Consider the following 23,396-nt stretch of genomic DNA (forward strand, 5'->3'; position numbering starts at 1 on the left):
GTTTCTTTGATTGAAATGTCAGCGTATCTAAGAGTAAACTACAAACTCAGTGCAGCTATACTGTAAATGTGATATAACTAAATATGTGAGTCAGATTTCTTCAAAGATATCACCGGGTTTATACCTTTTTTGTGAGTGTGCCTTTGAATGAGTCTTGATTACTGGTGACTGTCTGGACAAGTCCTTGCCATTTTTTTGACAATTTTTTTCAGAGGTGGTTTGCCCTTGCCTTCTTCCCAGGGCTGAGAAGGAGCGACTGGCCCAAAGTTACCTAACTGGCCTTGTGCCAAAGGCAGGCCTAGAATTCATAGTCTCCCAATTTCTAGCCCAATGTCTTTAACCACTACATCAAACTGGCTCTCATTTTTATCTATTAGTTACTTTTAACATACAATACCATAAGCCAAAGAGGAAGAATATATAGGCCATGTGTGGCCCACAGGGTCTCCCAGAATGCACTAATATAATTGGCAACAAAGAAAAATTCCCAAGAAAATCAGAAAGGCTTCAATGGGATTAACATACCTGTCAAAATTTAATTAAAAAAAAAGGATTAAAAATTATTTGAATAGGACAGTCCTGTGCAAAAAGTTGTCTAATGCCAAAGCAATAACAAATCTGTTAGCAGGAATAAAACAAGTTCCAGCACCAGAAAGTGATGCTTCCCTGAAACCCTGCTCATGGCATTATTAAATCTTCCCGGAGTATGTGGGGGATTGATCCTAACCAAGAGAAAGAATTTGTTCCCTTCTCCTGCATCAGGAGGAAAATGAAGCAGCCACTTCGATCAACTGATCTGAGGTGTTGTAAAAGAAGAAGAGATGGCTGGTTATTTAAATCAGTTCTTGTGCTCTTCTTGGGTAGGAAAACTGACTTTGGGTTTTGTATCACAAGAGACAAAATAAAGCTGCTGGATCAGGCCAACAGGAGAGGGTGTCCTTTGTTACTCAGCCTCAGGCAGCAAACTGTCTTGAGCCTGGTGGGCTTATAATTATACACTTGGCTGCGGCTGCTGCAAAATGTGACTGCTATGCTCCTAACTGATGCAAGGTTACCTGGATGACATAACACCTGGCTGGCCAATTGCTTATATTGGCACAATTGAAAGTGGCACAGTTGAAGGTGTTGGCTCTGACCCCTTAGTCATACATTGCTTAGGTCCTGATTGCCTGAGCGATTGCTTCTCCACTTATGAATTTCTCCAACCTTTAGGACCTGAGCCTTTTCAAAGGCTCAGCTATTGGGCATGCTGAAGTGTATCACTCCTAGGAAATGTACTCCCTGAGGAATGTGTGCCACATCCCTTTCACCAAGTCATTAAAAGTCAGTGACGTTCCACACATCTTAAAGTTGCCAAAGTTGAGAAACCCTGCCCTAGAGTCACCCTTAATATTTGATGCCAGAATAGATATTTTTGATAGCATGATTTAAAGACTGAGTATGGAAGTGCAAGTGTCCATGAGGCAAAATACTCCCATTCCTGCCCCTCCTAAACACCCAAAATTGAGCAAAAGAAGAGAGGCATCCTCTTAATTGATGTCACTGGGATGTAGGCTCCATCCCAACTTAGTACTCTTCTCTCCCTAGTACTGAATAGGGTGTCTGTAATTTTTATATGTGCTGTGAGGTTAATAAGCTGTTATTGGATAAATTCGAAAAGTCTTTGAGCAAGGTCAGGAGCAGTTTAAAGGAGAACCAAGGTTGGACATAATGCCCATTCTTGGTCTAATACATCTGAACTCCTGAACCTTGGCTAGTTAAGATATATGTAGGCATGTGTGGTGGTCAGAGGTGCTTTTTCATAGCTTCAACTAGTGCCATTGCATCTATTCTTGGTCAGAACTGGATATGATCCATGTGTTAGTTACATCTCAGTCCAGGTTACCTCTACATACTCTACAGGGACTACCCTTGAACAGCACTCTGAAACCTCCAATAGCACAATATGTTCCTCCTAGGGTATTGAATCTATAATCACCTTATTTTATTAGCTGTCACATTGGTTTCAAATGCAATTCAAAGAACCTTTTTAAATGGACTGTTGAAGGACCATCTCCTGTAAGAATCTGCCTATCCTTCCAAATTAAGTGTTGCATCACTTGCATGTACCCTCTGAGACATGATGGGTGTCAATGTGAATTTTGTGTCAGTGCCTCATAAATGGAACTCTATGTCCTAAGAAGATGTTTCCCTCTCAATGTGTGTTGTAAGAGTGGCTGAAGTTTTTTTTTTTCTTTTCTTTCTCCCATTAAACATGCTTCTGATTCGATGGTTCCTAATTCTTACTTACTGTTAATTTTGGCTTCTTGTGCCATATTTGATGCTGCTGCTTCAGGTGATCCACCAATCTTTGAGCCATCTGAAAACTGTACTGGCATAAGATTTGCTGCTCCCAAGCACTGTGCCAGTAAATACTTATATCCAGTATACCGGGCTGTTAAAGATAGAGATTGGTAGATTCTCCCAGCTTTGTTTCCTTCCCCTTCCACCAAATCTCATCAGCCAGCAGGAAACCATTCACCACTCCCCATATTGTGGAATGATGATAAAGCCCAGGATAGGTGAGTTTTCATAGATAGCTAGACCAGCAAGCTATCAGTTTGTTTTTGAGCATAATTCAAGGTGATAGTTATTGCTCATAAAGCTCTATATAGCTGGGGACCTGGCTTTCTTTGAAATAGTCTATTCCAGGTAAAATGCATATAAAGAGAGAGTGTCTGCTGTGTGTTTCCTTCTATTGGGAGATACAGTGGGAAGAGATTTAGAAGTGAGCATTGTCTGTGGAACTCTCTGTTCCAAAGAACAACTTGACCACTGAAGTGAGGTTGACCCCTTCCCTCATTATCTTCCAAAAGCTCATAAAGGCTTTTTGGAAGGCCCTTGGGAACTAGATGGAGAAATTCTGCTGCCTGATCGAGATGCCATGCCAGGAATGCTGTATTGTAGACTGATGTTGTAGTAGGTGACATTTACTATTTGTTTTGTATTATTTTGTATGATTTGCTTTGTAATGCTTTATTGTTACTGTGTATATTGCAGACCAGTTGGAATCTGTTTGATTGAAGTGAAATAAATAAACCTCATTCCAGTTTTGCAGAAATATTTTTTGTAGGAGCATTCAAAGAGTTAGGGACCTTTTGGATGTGGGCTTAGTGCTAGTCTGGAAAAGTGGTCTCCTAGAATATTGCTAAACCCTTGTCTAAAAGGAACCTGACTATTAGGTGACAGGCATGAAGAAAATTGTGTCATAAAACAAGAGAAAGAGAGAAAGAGAGAGATCAGCTGCTGCTCAGGCTGACCACATCACTGGTGGTTGGCTAAAAGACCTGGCAATTGGAAGAAATGAGTGTTTCCCTCTGCCCCAAATGGAATGGTTTTAAACACAGTGCCTGGGTTAGGAGCAGAGAGGACATTCCCACACCAGCCTGAAGTGGCCAAAAGGTGCCTAGCTGGTGTCAGGTTCTGAGGGGTCACCTAACTAAGACAGTAACTTATGTCAGATTTCATCCATGGCAAAACTGCTATGTCCTATTGCCTACTTGAAGGGAAAATACGACTATACCACTACAACAGCTGAGGAATCTTTAAGTTTTTTCAGGTAGCAGTTGTGGATGAGATAAAAGCAGCATCATGAGGACATAGCAGGCAAAGAGTTTGCTGGGCCATGCTTGTGTCATGGTTCAGAGCAAGAGGAAAAGGTTCTGTCAGGTGGGCCTTAACTATGGAATTTTGTTATTTTTATGCTGTTCCATTTCTCTCTTTAAACAACTTCATTTTGGAGGGGAAAAACAGGATTAATTTTTTGCATTGATAAATAAGAAAGCAGCCTGTAGTTATGAATGGATTTCTTGAAACCATCAGGTGCAATGAATACTAAATACTGCAGCTGTGCAGCTGTGCGTCATTTTAGTAGTCTAAGTAAGTTGGGTTCCATGATAATTAAATATACCATACTTAAAATCTCAAATTGCCACAAAAACAAAACACTTTTTGGATGCTTTGTCCCACCAAATGGTGCAAGATCTATTTTCTACTAGAGAATGCGTGTTGAACACCAAAGTCATGATTATTTCTAAGGCTCAAAGAGACGCCACAGTCTCAAGCCCTGCTTCATGCCAGTTGGCCATTATCTTTTTGTGCCTTATTGACTTGAGGACTAATTAAGAGCATTAGCATAAAATGAAAAAATTAAAATGCAAGAATGGTACCAATTATCACATATGAAACACATTCTGAAACTGTAAAACATTCATTTTTCATTACTCAACTCACCCCGTGAGTCTTTAATACTGCCAAGCAGATGATACTAATGTATTTTCATATGTACATTTTCCCATCTACAGTTTCCATTTGTGAGATCCATTTTATTACCTAAATGCCTGTTTTTTACTTTACAGAGTCTTCATAATGAAGATGCTCCAAGTTGCAAAATATGTACCGCTGAGGTAGGTTACCTGTGTTCATTTACTTACAGTGGTTCTTCATGGAAACTTCTAAATAAAAAGAAAAGAAAAGCATTCTTTTTAAAATAATTGATTTATTTATAAGCAAAAGAGAGGAAGGAGGAAAGAGAAGGACAAGGGACAGAGAAAAGCCCGCAGAAGTCTCTTACGTACTCCGTAAAAACTTATCCTTCATATATATTCATTAAATGTTATACAGTTTAATTATTAACATTTAAGTCACTTTACTTCTCAATAGGAAGAAAGCAGAATGGGGTATACATTTTTAAACAGTCCTCAAACCTGGTGGTAAAAATTTTAATCTAAGGTGAAATTGGTCATGCACTATGGCTAAGTGCCTGAGCTGTGAACCAAGAAGCATTTAGCTTAGCTCTCCTCAGCCACAAAACTACCCTATTATGTTAGACAACCCATTCATCTTTCACTTTCACTCTCATCATATGAGGACCATAGAAAGGATTTGCAAGAATGAATAGTGAGTGTTATCACAGGGGAAGAAAAAAAAAGTAAATTGAAGTGTTAGAAATGTGTGATGAATTGTGTGTGGCTATTTTATTAATAGTACACATTTTTGTGTGTCAATATTACATGAGATATTGATAGGACTCATAGACATTTTCTACTTCCCAGCACTATTGTGTCATCTTCACAATGACCTGGATGTTAAATAAGAAATGTGGGAGATCTTATGTGAATCTGTCAAATTTTCATGAGATTTGAACGTCGTAAGGTTTTTTCCATTCTTGTGGCAATTCTTGTAAGATTTTGGTGATTAAAAATATATGCTTTTATTTTATTTTAGAGTACTAGAGGCTGCCTTTGGGAAGACTAATAGATAACAGATTTTCTGCAAATGATTGTAGGCAAAAATATTAAGAGCAATGAGAAGCACAAATGCTGTCTAATGATAGAGATCTGGGATTATTTGTTACAGGGATATTTAGGTGTGCTGTCTTTTTGTTCATATGTGGTTGTGTCTTATATTTTATTGTTGCCATTACCCGGAAATCTTGATTTGTTTTGATCTGAAAAGAACAGGAACGCCAGAGAAATACCAAAGGGTCAGCACCTCTTTATTCCTGTGGTTCCTCCTTTAATTAATTTATATAGTGAGTGATGCTTCCTCTATGATTAGATGAAAGGAAATTGCTCCCAGATAATTGTTGTATGTAAATCCTATCTAGTTCTTACTGCATTGGTCAATCTAAGACAGCTGGTCACAGTACTACCATGACACTCTCTCACTATATCTTTGCATCCATGCGCTCTGTGTCATAGCGTAGCATTGTCAAACATATAAACTTTTGTTTTTTTGTAATTCAAGATAAAACTACTGATCCCCTTTTCTTCCCTAACCCTGAGCCAATTCAGTGCCAGTGAGTTCTTTGTGCTCTTCGGTTCTGAACTCTGCTATTGCCTGTTGGTGTTGGTTGTATTCCCACCCAGAGCATATACATATACATATACATATACATATACATATACATATACATATACATATACATATACATATAATTTTTATTGAGAAAAAAATTTACAGGATTAAAAATTACAAAAATATAAAGAAAGAATTAGGCAAAAGAAAAAGTTATAAAAAGATAAAACAAAAAGTAAGAAAGAGTAAAAAAGAAAGAAAATGAAAATATCTAAAGAAGTGACTTCCAATCTTCCTTGCATCAGTTACAAACATAATTATTACCATTTCAGCCCTCCTAAATTATTTATCATGGTTCCCTTCTTCCCATAAACAACCCTTGTAAATCCTCAGATCTTTCATTCATTCTTATCCATTTTCAGCAAAAAGTCCGCAAGGGGTTTCCAGTCTTTTATAAAAGTAGTTGTTGTTCCTTCCCTAATCAGACAAGTCAATTTGGCCATTTCAGCAAGTTCGGCCATCTTCACAATCCACTCCTCCATTGTGGGTATTTCTGTATTTTTCCATCTTTATGCATATAATAGTCTCACTGCAGTTACCCTATATAAAACCAATTGCCCATGAGTCTTTTCTAGCTGACTAGCCAAAACTCCTAGTTAAAAAAAGCTCTGGTTTCAACTGAAAGTCAAGTTTTAAAATTCTCTGCGTCATCATATATATTTGTGTCCAATATTTTTTTTTACTTTTTCACAAGTCTACCACGTGTGGTAAAATGTCCCTTCATGCTTTTCACATTTCCAGCAACAGTTAGAAGAACCTTTATACATCTCAGGTAGTCTCATCATTTTATAAACGTTCTCTTCCTTTCTTTTTTCTTTCTTTTTCTTTTTCTTTTTCTTCTTTTTCTTTTTCTTTCTTTCTTACTTATTCCCTATTTGTTCATATTCTCTTTGTTTCTTTTCTAATATTTGTATTGCTTTTATCTTGTTAAAATGTCCTCAATAAAAAAATTTTATATTTATATTTAATATTTAAAAAATATTATATTTAAAAAAAAAGAAATTCTCTTTTAAATTGTAAGACAATGTGAATTTCAATCCTTTAACTGCATTCTTTTCCATTGATCTATCTGAACATTATAATCAAAATTCTTAGCCCATTTTATCATGCACTCTTTAACTTGTTCTTCTTCCATTTCAACCGCCCAGATCATATTCTAAGTATATTTGTAGGCATTTTAGTCCAGAATTCTGCCAGGGTTTGCCTTGTAATGGCTAAATCCCCTATTTTGGTTTAGGATGTCCTCCTTCTTTCTCTGGATGCCTTTTGCCTCATTTGTATATAGAGATACCAGATGTCTATATGATATACTTTAAAAAAATGTTTTAAAATGTCGTAATATAATGCAGACTACTCAAAAACGTTAGACAGTGACTACAAAGTTCTCAGTCCAGGAGCGATCAGTCAGCCATTTTCTTAATCCATATACCCGTTCACACCTACCTCTGTTCTGTCCCATTTTAAAAAAGGATGAAAACTAGTGTTTCAGAGAAAATATCTCAAAATTAATTACAGTATTTAAAGGACTCATTCTCTATATCTTTTATTTTGAAATATATATCTGTTGATGAATTTGATAATTTTTAAAGATAAGAACTAAGTTTAGAGGAACATTGGGGAAATAAAACAATCTGATCTACAGATTAGTCTGGCATAAGGGGACACTTGGTTTGAAGCGGAACTTACAGAGACCAGATTTCTGAAGTACTGTTTCTTAACATTGTCCTGCATCACTATTAGGACCCTATTAACTACCTCCCGGTGTCTTGGTAGACAGATTAGTCAAATTTATATTGAACATCAGGAAGTTTCAGGATGATACTATAGCACGTAGAAAGATCCTTATGTATTTATGAACTCTTAGAATTTTTGATAGGTGTTTGTACTTCATCATGCCTTCTACTAATTTAAACAGCACTTCAGGCATACACTGTTCCTTTCATGGGTGCACCGTGTGAAAAAATCATTGTGACAAATGCAGGTAAGAGTGTTGCAAAATAATTGCTCAAGGGTTTCTTCTATTGTAGAATGTTTACTGCACCTGACATAGCTATCTTGGATGCCATCATAATTATTCATTGGGATGTTATTTACATGAGTAGATAGATAATGCATCATTTCTTCTATGGACAAAGCATGGGAAAATGAAGGAAAGAAAATGAGAAAATACCTGTGTGGAAGTATTTAGCTTGCCAAATGATTACAATAAATTGCTTGGCATATATAAAATAAAATATTTGTAAAGCTTGTAGGCTGTCTATAGGATAAAAGTGCCCTCTCAAGGCAGTTTATAATTGTAATCAAACTTAAATAAGGCACAGTAAAAATCCAGTTAGCAACTTAATAACAAATAAAAGCCAAACAAATGCAAACATTAAAATCAACTAGGCGCTAAAATAAATTCCTTCAAGCTGCCCCATAAAACCTTTATTTATTTAACTTTTTTTTTAAAAAAAATCAAGGCTGCTTATTACTTATTTAAGATATGCTGCAAACACCAAGGAAGACCTACAAGGGAAGTTGTTATCAGGAAGTTGCAGTTTCTCATTGGTTTGCATTGGTTATTTAGTAAAGGAAGTGATTCAAACTACATGTAAACTTAATGTTAGACATCTTTAAAAAGTAATGCTTTTAATTTGGCCTTTGCAGAAGTAAGGAATATGTAGCCCTCCAAATGTTTCCAGACTTCAACTCACTCCATCTCCAGCCAACATGGCCAATAGTGAAAGATGCTTCCTTTGAAGAGCTACATCAAATCAATATGGGGCTACAGATATAGGAAGCTGGAGTGTGTCTGTACTGAAGTCATTACATTGTAACTTATTTTAAGCATTAGAAAGAAACAACCTATAATAATACAGGCTTATTGCTGGGAGATGTACTACTGCTTTCATTCCTGAAAAAGAAAAGGGCCCTTATATATTTAGACAACATATTTGCTTACAGGCTCTAACTATTAATAGTTTAATTAACATCAGAGAATAAGTGAGAGTATGCACTAAAGTTTAAAATGTTGTAAATTTATGCATTCATATTTTGATGATCTGTTCTTGAAAGGGAAATAGTTAATTCAGATATTCTAAAACAACATATGAACTCTTCTGCCTCTATCAGATTTTATTTTTATATCTGTGAAAGGGGAATGTTCATCAAAATAAAGAAAAGGAAGTAGTCAGTAGGAACTATGCAAACAGGATTACAAAATATCTGGCTTTGCTGGAAAGGTCAGGTTGCGTAACCTCTGTTTCTGAAAGAAGGTGCAAATAATTTCAACCAGATGTAGGACATGTAGAAGCACACTTAATCTGTACAGTTAGTATAACAAGTTTAAACACCTAAACAATTCTTCACTTACGCAACATCTTTGTCATGGAAACTGATGTGAAATTTCACTGTAAATGGATTCAACACTGACTCGTCTATTTTACAAACCTGTTGGCTGTGCAGCTGGAGTTGTTTCTGCAAGTGGATCTGGAATCCAGAATAAAACTAATTATAATTATAAAGAGAACATATCTGGAAATCACAGTGATCTGCTAAATCTACACCTTCCAAGCCCCTCAATAATCTTTCTCCCTTCAGTTTTGCCTCCTGTTAAGGAGAAGTTATTTGTAGAAACGCTCAACTATGCATTTTTAGACATGACGATTAAAAATGGAATGCTATTATGACTCTAAAATGTATCATGGGAACTGGTTCTAAATCTTGAACTCAATATATTTTGCTGTGTGAGGCAGTATCTTGTACTAGAGTACAGTAGAACAAATCAGCCAGGCTGTTTACAGTTGCAGATAGAGTATTCTAGGGAAGAGGAATGGATACGAACAAAAGAAAATCTGTTTTAAACATAAAATCCTGGCACTGGTGTCAGAAACCCTAGTTGAGTCTCATACATTCACATTATGGATCTTTGACTTCTTACAGAGCCAACTTTGTGCAAAAGTTTTGGAATGAACCATGGCATCATTGCTGTATAAGCTAATTCTGAAACACATGAAGCTCTGTCCTTTATGCATCTTGCATTTAATTCCGGAGATCTGCAGGAACTCTGTGGGCCCTTAAAAATTGCATAAAAGCATAAAAACAAAACTGTGGGAACATTTTTTTTTCTGGTTGTGATTATAAACTTTGCATAGATATTCTTTTGCAGAGTTACATAATCCTGTATGGTACTTAATGAAGTGCTGGATGTTAGAAAAATAACTGCAATGTAATTTTGCCCCTGGTATGTTTTCCCTTAAAAGGATTAATACCTAATTCACTTGTGTTCTGTGATCTCTATCATGCAGTAATAAAAATACTTAGCATTTTTCACTTATAAAAATCCACTTTGCAAACATCTCATTATGAAGCTTCACAACAGCCCCGTGACATGGGTACGTAGGTCAATTCAGTGCTCTGTTTTAATAAACCTCCAGTGCTCAAGCAAATTACAAAATGTGAAATCATTAAATCCACTTAAAAAGAAGGGCATTTCTGAAGAAAGGCTTGTTCTCTTCATTATGATCTCGATAGAGAAGGGACAGGATACGGTTATACTGGTTGCCTGCAATAATATTTACAGAAAGCTCTCACACTAGCAAGGTTTCACATAGAGCTAGAACTATCATAATGTCTGGCTGAATGTTCCTCAGGCAGAATTGATCCTTCCTTCATTATCTTAGCTAGAATTGTTGCACATTAACCTCCTTCAGAATTAACCCCTGACTGCCTGTTTATAATGCACCACAAGCGGAGAGTCGCCAATATATAAATGAAAAAGGAAGGAAGCTGAACTGACTCCCTTTCTAGGTGCTACTTGAAAATTATTCAGATACCTCAGTGTTGTCAGTGAAATTTAAAGGTTGGATAGAAAGTGTGAACATTAAAAAAAATTTCAAAAGGGGAAAGAGTATTTTTAAATGTCCCTTTTCCCCTGGATACCTGTACCTGGGCATGCTGTAGCTGTCCAGCAATATTGCATAGTTAAGGGAGTGGCTAGAAAAAGAAAACCAAACCAAGGGGGGAAAAAGATGGTGAAATCACCCCTACCAGAGCCTCACTTTCTACAAAAATGAGCAGAATGAATGAGGATATAACTGTTGGCACAACTGCACTCCTAATTAGTTTATCATTATTTTTGATTTCACAAAAATCTTTAATCCTCCCTTCAAGTTTTTCTTGTGGATTCCTGAACAGAAGCCTCCCAGCTGAATACTTTATTAAACTCCTGGACTACTCTTTGAAGCCTGTGAAAATTAATTGAAGCCCACCCCTTCGGCATAAGTGTTCTAAACTGGGGTCCTCTCAGAGCTATTTTCACTCTTTGGGTAATGTTGAGGCATGTCAGAAGCCACCAGCCCCATTTATTGTTATTGGAACGCTATAGTTTCATCACCCAAGATGAATGTGGTGGGTGTAGGAATGCCTGGGGTGTTTAAGTCGTGATGAATGCTAACCCTGTGTCTTAATCAAGAAATTATTCTGGAGTTCTGTGAAATATGATTCAGGTTTGCAAATGAGCTGACTTTGGAAAAAAGAATAAAAACTCTGCATTTGTTGTATAAAGAGAGCTCCTTCAATTCAAAGAAGCAGAGCTTCACCCTTCTGTAGCCACAGACAATGGATTACTTCATACTGTACTGTGTTTTTTTTGCAGTCTAAGATCTCTGTGATCTAGCTATTGCAGGATCTCATTTTGTATATGCATCCTTATGTCCCAGTATGCTTTCATTTATGCCACAGATGTATCTTCCTCTTCCTCTGTTCTTACTGGTAGATAGGATTAGAACTCACTGACTCTTCCACTGTTATTACTTATTGCCTGTAGAAGCTACTTTGGAGTGAAGGTTGCTTTTTTACTTGTAGAGTAGTGTATTTGAATAGAGGATACCAAGTCAAATTATGGTTACCTTGTGCTTTTGCAACCTGGTTGTGATCTCATTGAGTTTAATTCTGAGTAACATACAATCATCCATGGCCTGAGGTCAAAGGACTTTCAGTTGTTACATATCCAACTTCATCTAAATCTGCTATGCCTCATCACTCTGGCTAGCTAATGTGTCAATATTGCTTATCCTATCTTCCATTCCTGGACCCAACATGATCCCCAAAACAAGGCATTTAGATCGGAAAAAGACAGTACAAATGCTGGCTTACAAATAAGTGGGCAAGAGGAATCATGGAGCAGGGGCAGTTATGTAGATGTGGAAGAGATGGTGACAAGACAGAGCCAGAACCCTGTCAGTTGGTCTTTCATGATTTTTTCCATCTGTTGGCTGAAGTGGCATCATCTTGTCAGCATCAATCAATGAGCAGTGCAAAGAATCAGCAGCCACGCTTCTCAGAAACTTGATTTCTTTGTGCTTGCAGTGACAACATAGCACTTCCTTTATAAATGGTAGCTTTAAAAAGGTAGTCACTATCCTTCAGTGAACATCTGGTGACTTCTTTGCATTTTCCGAGCTATATCCAGTCTGAAAATTAGTCTCAAATGTCTTTGAGGAAGAGATGTTTAATTCCTAACAATTTGCACATCTCCAAGGAAGTGTGAATTTAGCTCCCTGCAGGTAGAAATTTACATTCCTATGCTTTAACTTGCTATTTCATAAATTATGAGTGAGAAGGGAAGGTAGCCTATGAATAACCTGTAGATTTCCACCACCTTTAGTGAGGCCTTCTTACCAAGGTCCACCAAGACATTGCCACAATTGTAACCATTATTGCTGCCAGTTTCCTGAGATGCATCTTCTATATCATTAAATATCTTGATGTTGTTTAGAAAAATATATTTTGTGAGGCATTTTATAATCACATGGTTGGTCTTTAGGTTTTTCACATGTCGCCAATCTTTTTTGAGGTCTCTCCAGTAGGCATCCAGGCTCAGTTATGCAGGATATATCAGAAAGAAACTCTCTTGCCAAATGTGTCTCTGAACATCTTCTGGATTGCTGAATCTCTGAATCATCTTCCAGCTCCACAAGATATACATGGCTGTAGGTGGCCAACAGGCCTTTTCAGTAGTAGCCCACTTGCTTTGGAACATGTTCCCCCAGAGGTAGATTTTGCTCTGAGCCTTCGTGCACCTTGCACCTTGTCTTAGCATGCCTCTGACTTAGGAGATTGTAAGTGACCATCAAGTATTGTCATATACTATTACTTGGTTATATCATTTTTGGTTTTGATATTGTTTTGGTTTTAATTTTTAGTCCCTTGCTGTACTCCATCCAGAGTGTAACCATGTAAACTTGTTGACAAATATTGTAAATAACTCTTAATTTATTAATTAGGGGAGTCAGGTTGGTGTAGTGGTTAAGGCACAAACTAGAAACTGGAAGACTGTGAATTTCCACCTTAGTCATGAAGCCAGTTGGATGACTTTGGGCCAGTTGCTCTCTCTCAGCCCAAGGAAATGGGCAATGGCAAACCACTTCCAAAAATGTTGCCAAGAAAACTGCAGGGATTGTCCAGGAAGTTGCCAGGAGTCAAGACTAACTCAAAGGCATGAGTGCACACACACACACACACATACACACACACACACAAATTAGGGACCCCAATCCAGACTGTGACTTTAGCATGAGAGATGAACACTTTATTATTCCTTCCTTTCCCAAATATGAAAGTTAATTCAACATGAGAGGCTCTGAGTATACCAACTGCATGGGAAGAAAAATTCTAATTCACTTCAGTTGAATTTCCCTCTCCATATAATAGGAAGTGAATGCAAAGGCTTAACCCTGTTACACATACAATGCTGAGATTTTAATCTTCATCTGAACCTCAGATGGGTTATTTGCAAAAGAAAAATTCAGCCCCAAGGGCCAAACCATTATCCTGGTATATTCAGGGAAAAAAATCTAGTCCGTCTGTATTTGGAACTCTGTTGCCAACCCTGTTATAGCAGAAGCCAGGATAGCCACATTCTCTTCCCCCTACTTGCTCTGCATCCTGTCACCTATCAGACATACTTTCTAAAATCCCACAGCAAAGTACGGGTTGTGGCTACTCCTATCTCTTCCCATCGTGCTCTTGTTTTCTGCTCGCCCACCTTCATCTACTGTGGTGGGAAAAGGCTGCTACAATGGAAAACAGGATAGAGCAAATGGGGGGTGGGTGGGCTCTTGAGGTGTTAATATGGGACAACTCTGAAATCTACATTTTAAAGCTTTCAAGCTACTAAGTGAAAAGCCTGCTTTTAAATGCAAATATATATGTATATGTTTTTTTTTCTCTTCAGCTTAATAGGACCATCTATCTACTACATGAACAGTTGGCTTGTTGCTAAATATAAGCCTATTAATTAAAAAAAACACAAACAGAAGTAAAGTAGACAGGCACAAAAGCAGCTGTGTAAAGGCGAGGGATTAGAAAGATAGATCTAACAAATTATATGTATGGAGACTGTGAACGCTTCACAAACAATTTGAAAGCAGTGATTTAGTTCTCAAGTTAATATAGCATCTGCTGTTCATTAAAGCAGCTCGTCTTTCTTCAGGTTTCTGCATGGGCCTGAGAAAAAGTGTGGCTGCTTTAATTAATGGCAGAAAGGTGCTGTGCTCGTGTGAGGTTTGAAGCACTTCTGAATCAGCCTAATACATTTATTTGTTTGTTTGTCTGAATTATATCCCACTTTTTCTCTAGGCAGTTTACATGGGGGTTCCCCCTATTGTGAACAAGTTGGGCTGAGAGAGAGTGACTGGCCAAAAGTCACTTGAATGTGGGTGTCCCCATCCCAATCTCACACCTCAACCACTACACCACATTTTTGCAGTTATTTGTACTGGCAAGTGATACGGTTCTGCAAGCATGCAGCCTGTGATATTCTGGAAAGAAAGACTATAAAAGGCCTTCCTGTTCCTGTTGAATCTTGCTGTGCTTATTTGCATGTTGACATGTTGCCACATATCTTGATGAGTGTTTGCTTGCAAAAAGCAATTTAGTGACTTTGGATGTGCATTATGTAGCATTTGCATTTGCACGTGAAGAATGGCTTCAGGTACTTAGGTGAAACCTGCTACCGCTTTTAATGAAGTATTGTGTAACATGTCCTAAAGTGCCCTATGTGCAGAATGCATTTATTGTTGATGGTCTACAAGCAAGCACCTTGTCTTTTCATTTCTAACCTTTTCGGCGCATGAGGATTTCATACGCATTTTAAACTTTTGCCTTCTGTTTTTTGACCCTAGAATTAAGATCTACTCTTTTGATATAATTTACCAGTTTTATGCTTTTATCTTGCTTTAGTATGTCTGCCACTTTGGACGTTGCTAGACTCCATCGTATTGCATTCAGTTACGAGAAGAAGTGTTACCCATGTAACCATTATCTGACATAAAAAATATCTGCTTCTCCAAAGAATTGTTTTCCTGCTATAATTCTTCAGATGCCTCAGTTGTAAGATTTGGATATTTGAAGTGGAAAAATAATAATCAATACAAGCCTTGGTTGACCTGGTTAATGGTGTTATTACACATACTGTGTTTACATTCTGTACTCTTAGTCATGGTGATTTTTAACATGTAACCCTTCAGAGCGTGATGTTTTCCTGCTATGCCCTTGCCATTTCACTCTGCACTATTAAGTGTTGTTTTTCTAAGAAGGTCTTGAAATGTGGGGCATTATGTATGAGTTATGCTAATTTGTTAGGGCAATGAATACGTTAATTTCATTAGTAAATGGCCTCAAAGCAATAATTACTGGTGTAGGTGTGTCAGAAACTATCATGTTCAGTTTTGCCAGTTAATTATTAAGATTTTGTTCTGAGAGACCCAGATTTGACATCCAGCTTCAATTTAGCCACAAATAAACTTCAGAGTAAGGAAGGAAGATACAACATCAGCCCACGTGTGTCTAGCATGGCTACCAATAATGTGCCAAAATAATTAGTGTCATATATGTGAAGTTACCACAGACATCTCCCCAAAAGGCACATCAGGATAAAAATAGCAATTGCACTTTTCTTTTTCGGTCCCTCTCCTGTTACATTACAACATATTGATGGATTCTTATGATGATTTTGTTCTTTTAGAATATTACAGTTTTATGGAGTCCTTGGTGCTCTCTGAGCTTGGTTGTTCGCTCGCAGATATTTCATTACCCAACTAGGTAACATCATCAGTGTGTTATATATATTATTCACATTGTTACCTTTTTAAGACTGGCATTTGCTCAAATTATATAATTGCAAGTTTTGATATGGCCCTAAAATCTGCCGCTGCTGGATACCTCTTCCCAGAACATGACACAGAGGGATGAGTGTCAGAGGCCAAGGATCTACTGCCGGTGCTGCTGTATCCCCACAAGTGGGGACAGCTTGCTATTCATCCCTCACACTCTAGAGTCAGGCCTGCACTCTAATTAATAAACTGTAAGGAAGAAGCATGTGAAGACATCACATTGCTCACTGTATTTCTCTGCAGCTTTTGAATTTGTCACTGAAAACCCTAACCTAATCTTTCAGAACTGGAAAAATAAATGTATGGTCGCAACTTCTCAATCCATGGAACACGAGATGTCGGTTACAACTTATGAACAAGTTGCTTATAAAAAATATATTATGTATGGATAATTACAATGAAATATGTTCCTCCTTTATTGAAATTGGGTAAAATTATAAATTTTATAAATACATTTATAAATGTTGAGGAGCCTTATAAATATTCTCTTGTTGTTTTCTTCCTTTTCCTCCTTTTCTTTCTTTTTAAACCTTTGGCTATCCTAATTTAACAAATTGGAATGTGTTTCACAAGGATGAAACGAAAACTATAGAATTTCCCAATATTTGAAACTTGAGGTTTGAAAATAAGGTGGATTTTGGCAATATTTTTTGTTTTAGAGTATATATTGAAATTGGGGTTTTGCTAACTTGTGTATTAAATGCAACTGAAAGTTGTATAATAAATTATGAAAAGGCAATGGTTACAACCTGATGCATGTATTTCTTGGAATAAACTTCAATTCTTACATTGTTACTGTGTAAGGAGTTACTTTTTTCTCATATCCAGTTGGCCTTTAGCAAGTCATTCTTGGAATGGCTGGAATTTTTGGTGATGGAACCACCTGCTCCAGTAACTGGAACTTTTTCCAATGTCTCTGAAGGTTTTAGATCAAATTATGGGTGAGAGAAATGCAAAATACAATTGAAGTAGCATTTATTAAAATAGCCTTAAGGTTTCTGCCATGGTTTAATAAAATTTTAATAACATAAAAGCTCTGGTTGTTGAGATGTATTTTGCACTTAAGCTTCATTAAAACTCATTCACTTATAGAATTTGATATTAAGTAAAATAAACATCTTTGCTTGCTAGTGACATTTTATAACTACCTTAAGGAAACAGGTGAAGGAAAGGGGATGTATAACCAGGTGGATTTAATTCGTAGTGCCACAGGGAAATGAATGGCTGTAAGGCAATATAGTAGCAAAGCCAATAACTGGTAAGTCACAAAAAGAGGAAGATTTTACCAAATATTAGGGATCAGAGGCAGCTGCACAGAGAAAATATAAAATTTAAGAAATTCATAAAAGTTTCCAGCTACAGCGTTGATGATGATGATGATGACAATATTTTATAAAGCAAATGACCATTTTATTTTCCATGGGGAGAACAAGCTATACTTTTTGATACCATATTATTAAAAAAAAAGATAAAGATGTGATATTCATTATTTTTTTGTGGAGGGGTTGAGAAACCAGTAAAATCTGTTTGTATTATGATCATGAATCACTGCTAGGGTGGGGTTCAACATTATCAGAGATAGAAAAGTGCTGTGCTGTCACTCCAGGGTGGTTTCTTTCATCTTCCTGGGAACCCCAAGTGTTCCTTTCTTCTCTCGTAAATTCCTAGGTACTTGGAGTGAAATAATGTCCACGCAATGATGGTGCATCATGTATTGATATGGGAAATGGCAGTTACTGGTGCAAGTTACTTGGCACATATGACATCACTGCACCGCAAGCTTCATTGGCTTCCAGTGTGCTTCCGGGTGCAATTCAAGGTGCTGGTTGTCACATTTAAAGCCCTTCATGGCATAGTACCAAGTTACTTATGGGACTGTCTCTCCCCAATTGTTTCTACCTATCCTACCCGGTCTAGCAGGAAGGGCATGCTCCAGGTACCATCAGCTAGGGGATGTTGGCAGGTAAGGCCCAGAAGGAGAGCCTTTTCTGCCATAGCATCTGCCCTTTGGAACATCATTCCCCCTGAGATTAGATTGAAAGATGTTGGTCTTTCATAAAGCCTTGAAAATTTGGCTTCCTGCTCGAGCCTGGGGCCTTGGGTGTGGGTTAGAGTCTGTCTCCTGGCTGTATGAATAATAGGTTAGATTATGCTATGTGTTTTTATTTTTATTGGTTATATCTTGTCTATTTTGTGTTTTTACTTGTTTTATTGTAAGCCGCTTAGAGTCATGTAAAAGTGAGATGGTGTGATGGAATGGACTTATGAAGGCCAAGCTCAGGGAGATAAGCGTGTTCTTAGCCCCCAACAGGAGCATGGGAAGTTCAAGAAGATGAGGCTGGCACCTCCCTAAGGAATTCATGTTGTTGTGGCTGGCTGGCTTGGGAACTAGGGTTCAGTCTGGGGAGATTCTGTCTTGAGGTGGAAGCTAATAAATGCAACAGAACTGTATTTGCATTGTCTCTTGGAGTTCTTTGGGCTGAACCTGACAGATGGGCAGCTATATAAATCGAGTAAATATAAATAAATAGGAAAAATCCTTCTTGAATAAATTTCTTTATTTTTTCCTCATGTTAAATTTGTTACATCCCATTTCTGTCTCAGTTTGCATTTTTTTTTAAAAAAAATTATACATATTTTCCATTACATGTTTTTGCGAGCAAATTCCTCCAGAATAAGGCATTTTTGTGTGCATGATTTGATAAAATAGAAATATTTGGTACATTTTTCCCAGAGACACAGTTCGATATGCATTTTCGGGGGGGAAGAACTTCATACAAGCTTCATTAAAAATGGATATTAGAATATAGGTGTTTTATATAGAAACACACAAGGAAGACATGAGTGCAGCAATTCCCTTCTATTTCTAGAAATACCTCTACTACTGCTTCTCTTCATTCTGTGTTTTCAGTGTTGACCAATGATCACAATAACATACTGATGAACAATTATTCACTTACTTCTATTTAAGTCTCCTAGCTGCTTTCATTTCCTATCTGTTTGAGTCATCAGTCTCTCACATTAAAATCATTCAATTCTATATGGGTATAATATGTAACTGAAAATCTAAATGGTACTTATTACAGAAAAGGTCCTTGCCCTACCAAAGTTCAAAGCAATAGATACTAGAAAACTTCAAATATTATGACAGATTTATGCTTAGACCAATTATTAGAACCATATAGGATATTTTATATATAGAAGCTAAATAGGAAAAAAATGCAGGCAAGTAGTTATTAAAGCTGTGTGAATATTCAGTTTGGGAATTTAGTTTGGATGGTATGAATGCTTCTTTCCATGCGCAGAAATGGCTTTTTCTGAATTAATTTGAAAATCCCAATCCAAGAAACCTGATTTGATTCTGTTCAAATGTCTGAATTGAATTGGATCAATTTTCTAAATTGATCTGAATTGTCAAATCAAGTTAGGGTAGTGGGAAGGATTAAATAATATCTTGGATGGTTCCTTGGTAATTAAGAACTGTATTGTTCCAGCGAAAGATAATAACTTTATATAATTCAAAGGTGCTTTTGGTATATTGGTATAGGGTACTTTTGGTATGTTTTGTTTTCTATTTGTTGTAACACGTTCTCATGTCTTTCACCAAGACATCTACTTTTGTTTTCTTAACGCTTATTCTTCCAGTCATAATACCAAAAGAGTTTGAATAAATGTTATGCTTCCCACAGAGATCTAATTAGTTTCTACTGTAACTTTGACATGGATTGTCATTGTATGAGTGTTGTGGAGACCTATGGAGTACAGTTTCTGATGTACTTCACTCTATCATAATCCCTCCATTTTCTAAACAAGATTTGCCATTTTAAAGATATATTTTTTTAAAAGCATTTGTATGGTTTGTCTGCTAGGCAATCCATGATAAAATAAAGAGTTAAATATGTCATTTTTTTTTAAAGTTATCCATTCAATTGTGTCTGATTCTTGGAGACTGCCTGGACACGTCCCTGCAGTTTTCTTGGCAAGGTTTTTCAGAAGTGGTTTGCCATTGCCTCCTTCCTAGGGCTGAGAGAAAATGACTGGCCCAAGGACACCCAGCTGGCTTTGTGTCTAGGTGGGCCTAGAACTCACAGTCTCCGGGTTTCTAGCCTGATGCCTTAACCACTATATCCAACTGTCCCTCTTACAAAAATTACAGTTGTTGTGTTTTTTTAATAAAAGCACCTGTGCATATATTCTGAACCTTGACCAAAATCACTGTGTCTCTTACTGGATATACTGGATATGGATATCTTACTGGATATGGATATATTTTCATCAAATGCCTGGAAGGTTCATAATTTTATCACAGGCTGACAAGTGAAAAAAACACAAAAAAACACACGAGAAAAAAATACTAAATCTAAAACAACACATTATTACTTCATTGGAGTAAGTTTCGGAAAGTAAAATAATTTGATTTAGAGGGTAATGGCGTGATTGCCTAATATGACAGAGATACTGCATGGAGGGGATTAGCATATATTCCTGACTGAGATATTTCATACAGACAGTGATGCTTTGAAACATTGCATACAGAACAAGTATACTTTGTGGAACATTGTAAACAAAAAGCACAGATGTGGTGTAGTTCTATTAACTGTGCATGTAGTAACATACACATATTAAGGGGAACTAGATGCAAAGTGCATACAAGATACAGACATTAGAGAAAATTCCATGTGAGTTTTGAAAACAGAATTCAGAGAAATTTGATGGAATAGAATGAGAAGTTAATATACATGACACTGACACTGGGTTTAGTCTGAACTACACATTCTAGCTGAAATCATTTTGCGTGCATTCTGAGAAGCTGTTCATTACACTTTTCCCATTTCTGCTTGGCTTTGAGGTTGACAAATGTTCCACATTATCTTTAATTTCCATAAAATGGTTCTAATCTTGGCTTTCTAATAAATGTATGAAAATGCCCTGAGGGTACTTTTGGTTTTGCATTGTAGGTGCCTTAGTTAGAGATTATAAAGAGAAAAAACTCACTCTTAAGATAGGAGTTTCAAAGTTACCCTCATGATGGAGACAGACAAAAGTACTCAGAGTAATGGAAGTGGTTTGAGATATGGGATGACTTTGCTCATCTCTGAAAATGGTTTGGTTGTACCAACCATTGTGTCAGGTGCCCATAAAAACTTTCCAGAACATTTTGGCCATATCTATGGCAATTCCAGATAATTTTAATTATATGTTAGATCTGCCTCCTCCAACTTTTCCTTTATTCAAGCATTCACATTTTTATGTTCTCAGCCAACAACAAGGTATTGTAAATACACATACATGTTCCCACTAACACACCCAAACCATTTCATATTCATTTATCTAGATGATGTCACACATCCCTGCCCTATTCTCTGCTCAGTGTTGAACCAGGTGCAAATCATCCACCTCTATTCACCAATACTGGCAAATCATTCCATTTATTCTCATGCATGATTTACTTTAATCATATACCACTTTTATTGCATTCAGCAACCAAGCTCCCTGTTTTTACAAAACATTCTATAATTCAAGCTTATTCACTTTATCATATGCTTTCTCTAAATCAACACGTGTAAATAAACTCTCTTTCTCACTTTCACATATTTCTCAATGACCTTCTAAAGAGCAAAAATCTGATCTATGTACCTCCTATTTGACATAAAGTCACTGCATTTCTTAAATTGATTCTTTATCACCTCTACTATCTTTTCAGTACCAAATACCTTGCCAAGCAAACTTAACAAACTAATCTCCTGTAGTTTTTACATTTACTCTTGCTATTATTCTCTTTGGAATAATGCCATTATTGTACCTTACATAATCATGAAGCACAGCTGCAGTTTTCACACGCCTGTTAAAGAAGTCATGTGATTGACCTCTCTGTGCCCGCGGCTTTACCACTTTTCAACCTATTCATAGCATGTATGACTTCCTTTACATCATTTTGCCTTATAGAGCATCCATTTCTCTCTTTGATGTTTCACTAACTTTCCCATATATATCTCTAAAATACTCATCCCAGCATTCCCTTATTTCAGTGTCATCCCATATCATTTCAAATGTTCAGTTTCAAATTCTACTCATTCTGCATAAGACTCCTTTTTCACCTGTTTTCATCTCAGTGTCTGAAGCCTAAGCAGATCTGCTTGCAGAGAAACAGACTCATGCTCAATACTGACCCGACTGAGTGGTGGCAGATATTTGGGCCCCCTGGCTCTGGGGATCTTACATTTCCTCATTCAAGACTGGTGTGCATCTTGGGGGAGGGGGTCATCTTGAATTCATAACTCCTGCTTAAAGCTGTGGCCAAGGGGGCCTTTGCACAGGTCTACACAGTGTGCCAGTTATGCCCTTCCCAGAACCAGAAGGACCTGCAGACACTCACACACACCCTAATCACCTTATGAATGGGTTATGTAATACATTCTACATGAAGTTGCCCTTGAAGACTACTTAGGAACTACAGGTGGTCCAGAATGTAGCAGCACAGGAATTTTTGGGCCTGCCTCATTATGCCTGTGTGACCCCACAGCTTTGCAAGCTGCCTTGGTTACCAGTTGGCTTCCAGCTATAATTCAAGGTGCTTTGTTGTTGTTCAGTTGTTAAGTCATGTCCGACTCTTTGTGACTCCATGAACCATATCACACCAGGTCTTCCTGCCCTTCACTGCCTCCCTGAGGTTGCTCAGTTTCATGCTCATTGCTTCAGTGATGCTATCTAACCATCTCATCCTCTGCCGTCCTCTTCTCCTTTTGCCTTCAATCTTTCCCAGCATCAGGGCCTTTTCCAAAGAGTCCTCTCTTCGCATTCGGTGGCCAAAGTATCTGAGCTTGAGCTTCAGTATCAATCCTTTCAATGAGCAGTCAGGGTTGATTTCCTTTAGGATTGACTGGTTTGACCTTCTAGCAGTCCAAGGGACTCTTAAGAGTCTTCTCCAGCACCACAGTTCAAAGGCATCAATTCTTTGGCACTCAGCTTTCCTTATGGTCCAGCTCTCACAGCCATACATTACTACTGGAAAAACCATAGCTCAAATTATGTGGATCTTTGTCAGCAAGGTGATGTCTCTGCTTTTTAATATGCTGTCTAAGTTTGCCATAGCTTTCCTCCCAAGGAGCAAGCATCTTTTAATTTCATGGCTGCAGTCTCCGTCTGCAGTGATCTTGGAGCCCAAATAAATAAAGTCTGTTACTGCTTTCTTTTCTACCCCTTCTATTTGCCAGGAATTGATGAGTCCAGATGCCATGATCTTAGTTTTTTTAATGTTGAGTTTCAAGCCAGCTTTTGCACTCTCCTTTTTCACCCTCATCAAGAGGCTCTTTAGTTCTTCTTCACTTTCTGCCATTAGGG

At 37.3% G+C, this 23,396-nt stretch overlaps 1 protein-coding gene across 2 annotated transcripts in view; it reads left to right on the plus strand.

The window, feature by feature from the left end:
* Nucleotides 1–23,396, plus strand: part of LOC148214158 (uncharacterized) — a 316,019-nt gene that overhangs the window by 39,561 nt on the left and 253,062 nt on the right. For both annotated transcript variants that reach the window (XM_088153832.1, XM_088153833.1), the window contains exon 3: nt 4,398–4,445. In XM_088153832.1, coding sequence (XP_088009958.1) covers nt 4,398–4,445 — 48 coding nt within the window. The remainder of the gene's footprint in view (nt 1–4,397; nt 4,446–23,396) is intronic.

This window comes from Python bivittatus, unplaced genomic scaffold, assembly GCF_059951505.1.
Source record: "Python bivittatus isolate LINGU-HERP-01145 unplaced genomic scaffold, Pbiv_v1 ctg000700_np1212, whole genome shotgun sequence".
In the NCBI taxonomy this organism is placed as follows: Eukaryota; Metazoa; Chordata; class Lepidosauria; order Squamata; family Pythonidae; genus Python; species Python bivittatus.